The 9,293-nt window shown below is 44.7% G+C and overlaps 1 protein-coding gene across 3 annotated transcripts in view; it reads left to right on the top strand.

Moving 5' to 3' along the window:
• Positions 1 to 4,339: 4,339 nt before the first annotated feature.
• The window catches only part of PPP4R3A (protein phosphatase 4 regulatory subunit 3A), a 44,868-nt gene continuing 39,914 nt past the window's right edge, over positions 4,340 to 9,293 (top strand). For 2 of the 3 annotated variants that reach the window (XM_075712083.1, XM_075712082.1), the window contains exon 1: positions 4,340 to 4,952. In XM_075712083.1, the coding sequence (XP_075568198.1) occupies positions 4,811 to 4,952 (142 nt within the window). In that variant the 5' untranslated portion in view covers positions 4,340 to 4,810. The remainder of the gene's footprint in view (positions 4,953 to 9,293) is intronic. The other variant, XM_075712086.1, reaches the window with a different exon arrangement.

The following is a 9,293-nucleotide window of genomic DNA, read 5'->3' as shown; positions in this document are numbered from 1 at the left end:
TCTTTCAGAACTGCCTTACTATTTATTCCATAGGTGTGACCTTGTATTTGGCTGTATCTGAATGGTCTCATTTAAGAGGTATAAGTCAGAACACAACCAGGCCACCCCTAGCTGACCATGGTGCCCCCCGCCCTGGCTGCCTGAGCTGCTCATCCATCAGCTCTTGAATCAACACTGTTTACAGCTCAGAATTTTAAGTTAAAGTGTCATTGTTTGCCTTAAAAATGCAGTGATGACTGGGAGGTGCTTATGAGCTCACAGACATTTGTAAAGCTGGAATAAGACAGAAGCAGCTGCCAGGAACCTTCCCAGCTGTCCTAGGCTAAGCCATTCCTCCTCCGCCATCAGAGCCTTCAGTAGGTGAACCTGTCTGTTTCTGACCACTCTGTCCTCAGCCGTATGTACAACTCTTCTAGGCTCTCTGAGTCATACACGATTTTTATTCACAGAGATTTTACATTGACTTTCTAATCACTACTACAAATCCTAAATAGCATCAGTCCTACTCTTGATTTCTGCACAATCATCTAGAATCATCTCCACTGATCAAAAAATCCTTTTGAGCTCCGTCAGCCCATATCTGACCCATGCAGAGCGCGCTTTCTTCATATAATACGACGTTGACTTCCCAGAAGAATACCCAAGAACTATCTAAGTATATCTGCACCATTATGCTTACGAGCAACTTTGTAATTTAACATGAAATTAAACAGTTTTTTCCATAAAGCCACATCACCTGCTACTGCTATATTCACATCTCGTAATTCCTTATTGTATCCTGTATCAGTATTTATTGCCTGTGATTGATGCCAGATAAATCAGTCTATTATTATCTGTGTTCTCACTTGTCCGATTTGAATATTTATAGTCAGTCTTCACATCTTGCAGAATTTCTGGAATAATTCAAGCTTTATTAAAAATTAATATTGGCTTCATGCTTCCTGAGATCACACATGCAAATTCCTTTAAGACTCTCAAATTCAAGTTCTTTAGGACCCGTGTACTTTAAAATATTGCTAAGAAAAGTTGTTCAATATCCTTCTTAATAATGACCAGGAAGGCACTTAGTCGTCGTCGTATGATACAAATACATCACACATTCTTTCAAGTATAGAACAAATTTACTTATTAAACAGTTCTACTTTTTTGTATCGATATTTTTTAAAATCTAGATATAAATAGGCCTATAATAGTGTTAAGATTTAGAAAACTTGAGCTGTTCCTAAAACTCCCAACCATGCATATTCCTTGATGTTCTCATCCATTTTTCTATGCTTTATAACTTGTAATGATTGCTAGGTTTGCCTTTTTTCTACTTCTTGTATGTATTTATTTCAAACTCCTGTATTCACTTCCCCACTAAACTAGAAATGTATTTTGCTGAATTTCCCCTCTTTCTTGATCACAATATCCTGACTTCTTTATAGATGTCTTCTTTACAGACTCCCCTTACTTTGATAGTTTTTCTACGTAATTTTTCTTTTCACCCATTCATTCATTTTCCACGGCTTTTTTTGGAACAAGTCAAAACATACGTCTTGGGAACAGGAAGACATAGCCAGTGTCCATGTGCGTGTATATATTATGGACTGTAACCTTGTTTGCACATACTGGATGTAGCCATATCTAAATACTCGGGCAAGTGCTGACTTTCATTCTGGCAATTACCTTTACCATAATAAAGTCTGAAGTTGTTAGTTTCCCTAATACGATTTTTTTTGGCCAGCTAGGATTTTTAGGAACTCTAATAATGCTTTAGTGCATAGCTCCAAGTTATATGTCTGATCTGAAGTTCCTCATAACGACAATGTAATTCGCTTTCCTAAAATTATGAGCAGATATAGAAAGAAAAAGTTATCTTGTTAGTCTTGACTGCTGTGCAAGAGGCCCTCACTGGTAAACCCATTTTAGGCTTATTCCTGCTACATTGATCCATATGCAGTTACTTTCCTACGAATATGGGAAATTTAAAACTGTATTCAATACTCCATTTCCTCATTTATTACTCAATTCCTCGTGGGCCAAAACCTCTGCCAGGGCAAGGTCCTTGATTATTTACAGGAACTAAGGGAGCCTAACTTTTTAACTCAGTTAAGAATGGCCTCTCACGATCCCTGAAGATATTTCCTTCTGGACACAGTCCTTCAAACCTCTGGAGATGGAGAGAAGGAACTGAGATGTGACCTGATGTGCTTTTGCCTTCTAACTCATGACTCTTAGAAAAATAAACCAAGTGGGTTTTTTTTTCTTTCACATCTGCTTTCCAGCATGGGAAGTTGCCCTCAATACCCAACTTTTCTTCTGGAGTCACTGGGGTGGAAACGTTTGGAAAAAATAAAAGCCCTTGGCAAATAAAATGAGAATCAGGATAAAACCTGCCAAGTGGGCACTACTGTTGGGCTGAGCGTTGTTCAGACTGATATCAAAATAACGCAGGGCAAATGAAGAGAAGCTGAACCCAAAGTTTTCATCAAGCAAACTATGCAAACTGAAATCTGATTGAACTTCTTGTTTTCAATTCACAAAAACCCTGAAAGACGCAAAACCGCAGTGGTCTATGCTTAACCTGATGGCCACAAGAGGGTACAATTTGTAAATTGTAAATGAGTATAACGGTCCCACGGAGGCTTCCCTAAGTGACATCAATCTTTTCTGAAGTCACAAAAATCCATCTCCAGAGCTGCCTAAGAGAATTCTGGCACAGGTTGCCAAACGAAGGTGACGAGTGTCTTTCGCATGGGGCAAGCAAAATAGAAGACAGAGGAAAAAAAAGCAGTGCTTGGCTGGAGGCTTCCTCCTGCCGTGTAATTAATTCTGGGGTGAAAGCTCATAATCTGTGGGTTTGGCTCAAACCAGCCCCAGTATAAGTCACTTTGGCAAACAAGTATCAATACTTGCTTGAAAGTCTAAAATAAGAATAAATCCATCTAATTGAGCATATAAATTGCAACGAGCTCCCACGTACGTAGCCTACCTAGAACGTACTCTGGAATGGACTCCCTCACACAGCGGTGTGCCTGTGGGGTCCCAAATGCACTCGTGTTTTCGCATATTTTAGGGAAATCTGTCAAACACATGTTTAGATGGCGGCAGCAGTGGCAAAGGCAGAGACTCGACAGCTTCTGTCTGTTATCGCAGTTGTCAGATCCTATCTGTGTCCACGGAGATCCAGCAGCCGCTCACCAGAAGCCGTTGAACTTCTGGATCGCTCAGCCATGTGGCGACTGGAAAAAAAAGAAAGGAAAAAAAAAAAAAAACCCAAACCCCTTTTGCGAGAGGACCGTCCGGTTGAGCCCAACAAAGCAAAGGCAGCCCGAAACGGGGTCCCAGCTGGCAGCCAGGGAGCCGAGGGGCGGGAGCCGCTCCCCGGGGGCTCCGCGGCGCTGGGAGCCGGGGCCGCCCGCTCGGAGCCCGCCTCGCCGCCGCGCTCTCACCCCCGGCCCCGGCAGCTCCCGGCGGGGGCCGAGGCGCGGCGCAAAGAGCCGCCGCTGCCCCCCGCGCCGCCGGCCTGGGCCGCGCCGCGCCTCCGCTCCCTGGGCCCGCGGGAACGGCCCGGCCAGGGCCTCACGCGTGTCCCGCCCGCGCGGTCCGAGAGCGATCCCGCCAGGGCGCTGCGCGGGGGCGGCGCCGGGCGCGGTGCGGGGCGGCGGGCGCCTCCCGTGGGCGCGGAGCGCGCCCCCAGCCCCGGGCCGCTGGCCCTTTAAATGCTGGCGGGCGGCCCGTGCCGCCGCTGGCTGGGAGACCCCGCGCCTCCAGTGAGAGGTGAAACCAAGATGGCGGCCGCGCAGTGACTGAGGCGGAGACGGAGCTGGTGGGAGCCGGGCTGGACGGGCCGCGCCGCGCCGGACCGCGCCGCCGCCGCTCGCCACCTCCGCAGGGCAGAGCGCCTCTCTGCCGGCCGGGCTCCTGAGTGCCTGAAGCGCAGCCACGTCGCAGGCGTGCTGAGGAGTGGGGACTGAGCCGCCGCAGCACCGGGAGGAGGAGGAGGAGGAGGAGGAAGAAGAATAATATGGCGGCGCAGACGGGCTGGGAGTGAAGCCGCCGCCTGCGACGGGAGCCCATGGGGGAGACGGGGCGCTGAGCTCGCCCGCCCGCTTCATCCCGCCCCGGGCCAGGCAGTGCCCGCAGGCCCCGGCCAGCCCCGGCGGGAAGGAGGGCGGCTCCTCGAAGCCCCGCGCTGACGGACGGCGAGCGAGGGGCTTCGGGCCTGGGCAGCTGCTGCACAATAGAGCCGAGCTCCAGGCCGGGGCGAGCGGCCCCTCTCCCGCCTGCTTCCCCCCGCCTGCTTCACTCCGGCCTCGCCAGCCTCCCGCCTGCTTCCCTCGCCAGGGCCCCAGCCTCCAGGGTCGCCTGCTCCTGTCACCCCGGGCCGGCTGCGCGCTGCCGCCCGTGCCATCTGCTGTCCACCGCAGCTTCCACTCCCGTGGATCCGCTTCTCCTCGGGGATCCCTTCTTCACCGCCTCTCCTGCCTGCCCTTCACCCTGCAAAGAGCCTCTCTCCTCTCTGCGGCTCTCCCCTGCGTTGGCTTACTCGCCTTTTGTGCAGCGCCTGACTGTGCCTGGAGCAGCTCCCCTTTCTTTTCTTGTTCCCCCTCTTCCCCCGTGCCCCCCAGTTCTCTGTTACCCTCGATAATGAGGATCTCGTTGGAGCACTGAAGAGGAGTAAGAAGAGCTCGCTTGGTGTGCCCGTGTGGGGCTGCTACCTTCTTTCCCGCTCCCCTCCTTTGAGGGGGGCCTAGCCCCCGACCAGCCTCCTGCTCCTCCAGCAATTGCAAGCCAGAGTGGTGGCTGTGGTGTGGCAGGCGGCAGGATGACTGACACCCGGCGGAGGGTGAAGGTTTACACGCTAAATGAGGACCGCCAGTGGGATGATCGAGGCACAGGGCATGTGTCCTCTTGCTACGTGGAGAGGCTGAAGGGCATGTCCCTGCTAGTCAGGGCAGAGAGTGATGGTAAGTGTGTATGTCTGAAGGTACGATCTTTCCTCATCCTACCAAGAAAAGGAACTGGGCTTAGCTTTCTGTCTGTTGCCTTAATGTTTTGCTGTGTAATTCAAATGAGATTCCTAAAAGCAAGGAGGCACTAACCGTAGTTCATTCGTGTTAGGCCAAGTGGAAGCAATGGAAGATTGCCATCAAGTGCAAGCTAGTAGGCACTTGGTTCATAGTGAATACACAGCGTTGTGTGCTAAACACGTTCAGGTCTTGTTGTAAATCTTGTATGGGTTTGGATATCTAGTGATCTATCACTAGACGCCCAATGTACTCCAGTTTCAAAACTGATCATTGTGATGTATCCTTCCTTAGATGTTTCTGGAAACAATTGCCTCGTGAAAGGAGTTGTTCAAAACTTAGATCATGCTTTTTAGTATAAATTTTAAAAAGGTCATTGGAGGGCTAACACCCTTTTTTTTTCCTCCCCCCTACCCCCACCTTCCTTTGATAGCTTTTAGAATGTCTTGCATAACTCTTGCTATCAGCAGTTATCAAAGTACAGTTGTTGTAAAGACAATGGACAGAACAGCATTTTCAGAGATGCTTTTTTTTATGCAATAGTAGTTCTCAGTCCTTCAGCAGTTCTAGATCTTCCTCTAAAATTTAAAACGATGCACTATCAACTTCCTTCACATTTTCTGACAACATATGACAATAGTATAGGTTGAGTAGTACTATCTACCTGTGTAGGTACATGTTTGGGCTAGTCTTGATTATTGGTTAAATGGGTTCATGACTGCTATGATCAGAGTAGATTTTAAAATGTATACTTTGCAATATCTAGCATGTACCATTTTGCTAGTAAAGCCTGTCAGTGCATGACCTACTGCTTCATTAGATGTATAGCTACTGTATCTAGTGACTTGTAGATCTAGTCAACGGATCTCTTTATTTGGTTTTGTCATTTTAGGAACTGGGATGAAAAGCAACTTGAGAATCATTGATTCTTACTGCTTGAGAAAGTTCTGACAAACTGTACAGTAATCTCTACAGCAAAGATTATAAACTTATATGGAGGAATCAAACTTTCATCTAAGCAGGATTTTGATAATTGAGCTTCTGATAAGCATGAATCTCAGGGTTTTGTAGTTTCTTGATTATACTTTAAAAAGTTAAATTGATACTTGATTTTATTTATTTCACACTGAAGAAGATGCATTTATAGTTTGGCCAGCTTCATAGCGTAAGAGAAAACATTCAAAATGGAAATAGTTTAATTTCAACATGAGGGAGGGAGGTAAAAAGAAGGTTATTACTAAATTTTTAGGCTAATCTTTACAGTATACTTTGTTGTAGATAGAATCCTTTCTGTCTGCATGGCTGCTGTGCTCATGTTTAAAAACTGTCATGTCTTCTATACACTAAACAATTTCCTGATTTTTTTTTTATTTTTTTTAGAAAAGAAAGCAAAAGACCTCCAGTTCATAACCTGCTTGTGAAGAAATAGCCCATTCAAACTAAAATCTCTTTTTTGACTTTCAGTGGGATATGTGTGCTTAAGACTGATTAGAACCTGAATTGGGCTGTTTCTGCAAGCTTATTTGTTGTAAATGAACATCTGTAAGAAGGAAAATACAAATAGGTATAAATGGTCCCAAACCAAAGACAAAGTCATTACATTGTGTTGCATAGCTAAGATACTCTAATCAAAGCAGAACTGGCTCAAACTTACTAATTGCAGCTAATACACAGAAGTATATTTAATAGGATATGCACATTAGACCTCACTCAAACAGCACACACACACTTCAAAGAGTATTGAATAATATACAGAGCTTAAGTTCTTAATTTAGTAGGTAGTATCAGTCCTGGGTAAATGTGCACTCTATTAATAGGCTAGTTTTTCTAACTTGCTTGTGTAAACACCTCATAAAATTTGATTTACGTTTTGATTTTTTTATTTATATTTACTCCCAGTGTCAATTGTTTGTGGCCTGATTTTAGAAGGCAAATGCAGTCTTTTTTACATGTGAGCAAATGGTTTGGAAAAAGGTAATGCCAGACTTGTGGTTTAGGTACTATGTGATTTGTCTGTTTCCTTGTGTGCTTTGTTAACCTACATGAAGTAGTTGACTGTGATTTCCTGGCCCCACCCCCCCAGTTGTCAAAAACATACAATTACTAGGAACCTGACCTATACACCATTTGCCTCCATGTTTCCACTGCATTCTGGTATTGTCTTTGTCAGCTCCTCCTCTTCCCACAATGAAACTTCTTCCTTCCTGCTTTTCTAAACCAGCTTTTCCTAGTGTTTGAGCTGAGATTCATCCCGTGCACGCTAGCAGGTTCTTACTGACTTACTCCAGGAAGCTGACTGAAAACCTTGGGATCTGCCTGAAGTTGAGGGCTCCATTTCCTGAGTGGGGGAGGCTGTGGGGGATGTTAGCGGTAGTTCCTGCTGTGTATGGGAAATTCCCCCTCCTGTTAAAAGGGCTGGTTTGGCTGTGCACGGAGCAACAGCAGAGTTAGCAGAGGTTCGTGTGGCTGATGGTGTGGGCTAGCACATAGCTCAGTCTTTTGATTGTGCAGCTGTGACTTGGTGTAGCTCCATAGCCGCTTTGCAAGCGGTTGAGATTTTATGTCAGGGTCAGGGTGTTCAGATAAGGGAGCTACAATCAGTATGCCAAGTCCAAGGTGAGCTATCATCTGGAATAGGAGCAATAAGAACTGAATAGGAGTGCAATTCTTTTTTATCTATAGGAGTGGGGTTTTTTAATCTTGAGTTGGTGTTTTTTTAACACCATCTTAAAAGAAAAGAATTTAGAGCAGATGAGTGATTTATGTTGCTATCCGAGATGTCTAATGCTCCCAGGCACTAAACTTTTAAGAGTCATTGCAGACAATTTGGAGTAATCTATTATAGTACAGAAATATCATAAGCTGCTTTCAGATCAGATATATGATGCTTTGAAACAGGGAATTGTAATTTTTTTTTTTACGCTTAAAGAACTGGTAACTCTTTTACTTAAAACCCTGAAAACTTTCTCTTTGTGATTCCTAGTTGCAGTGTATTCTACCTGAATTGCAGTAGAGCAAAGCAAACTCTTTTTCTTACAAAGGATCACCTTCCACGTGAGTTTCTGTGTATAATCAGAAGCCTTTGATTTCTTACCTGTTTCTCACGTGGTATTTTAGGCTGCTGTGGCCTGCCTTGTTCTTAAAATGTCTGTGTGCTTCTAGATTTTCACTGTGTGGTTTCAGATTGCTTTTTTTTGTTCTGAGCCCAGATGACTGAAGTGACCTCTAAAATCAACTTTTCTGTTCAACTAACTTGGGTTAATTTGAAGGCTTAAGCTTTTAATTAAAGCTTACTAGTCCTGTAACTAAACTTTTTAGAAGCCAAAGTGAGCTCCCCCATTGGAGGCCATATTTGCCAGCTTTCTTTTAGGAACTATTTAATCACTTTTATTCAGAAGTTGTAGTTTGCCACTTCTGAATTCTGTATGTTAATGACTTTTGCCACAGGGTAGGCATTCACATCCTTGCTGTTTCTTTAGACTAGGTATCAGTAACCCCGTAGTACTGGCAGAAGGCTTGGCCAAAATTTGGTGTAAGTTTGCTTTACTGTGCTCAAACTCAAGGAATGAATTTTATTTATTTATAGGAAAGCAACACAGAAAATTTTGTGGTTATGTACTTAGCCTAAAATGAAAAAAATACGGGGGGTGGGAGGGATTTTTTTTTTAATGTTTCTTTTCTGCTGGTTCTCCCCTCACCTTAATGTTTGGGTTTGACCCTTCAGAAATGTGTTACTGAGGAACAGTCTCTTGTGAATGCAGAGCGCCTTCGTGGACCTCTGTTTGAGCTGTTTCCTCAGTTTCTGTGGATTGGTTTCTGTGATTCAGTAGCAGCAGAACTGATTGCAGACCTTAAACCTCTGTGTGCATCTTGCAAAAAAACAGCACTTGAATTGAAATTTTCGTTTAAACATAAACATGTTTATACGGGTGAGGAGTAATGACTGACACTACCTTTTGGAGAAGGATCCACATAACAGTTGGATGGGAGAGGAGCAGTATTCCGTATCAGCAGGTCTCCTCCATATGCATTTATGTAAAGAAGTCTGCAGATTTGTTGTTTAAGACTACTGGATTGGGATATTTGATGTTCTCTAAATATCTTTGAAAATAGCATTGTATATCTGTACGTAATCTCTTTTGAGCAAGTCTTTCCATATACACGCATTCCTTTCACAGCACAGAATGGTGGTGTTATACTAACAAAAAAACCCAGCTGTGCTATATTGCATTACAGTGACAAATAATAGAATTCTGCAAATTAATGTTTTCTTCTTTATAG

The sequence above is a fragment of the Pelecanus crispus genome, chromosome 6, assembly GCF_030463565.1.
Source record: "Pelecanus crispus isolate bPelCri1 chromosome 6, bPelCri1.pri, whole genome shotgun sequence".
NCBI classification, from domain to species: Eukaryota; Metazoa; Chordata; class Aves; order Pelecaniformes; family Pelecanidae; genus Pelecanus; species Pelecanus crispus.
The sequence above is the reverse complement of the archived record's forward strand: the minus strand, read 5'-3'. Positions and strand labels throughout refer to the sequence as shown.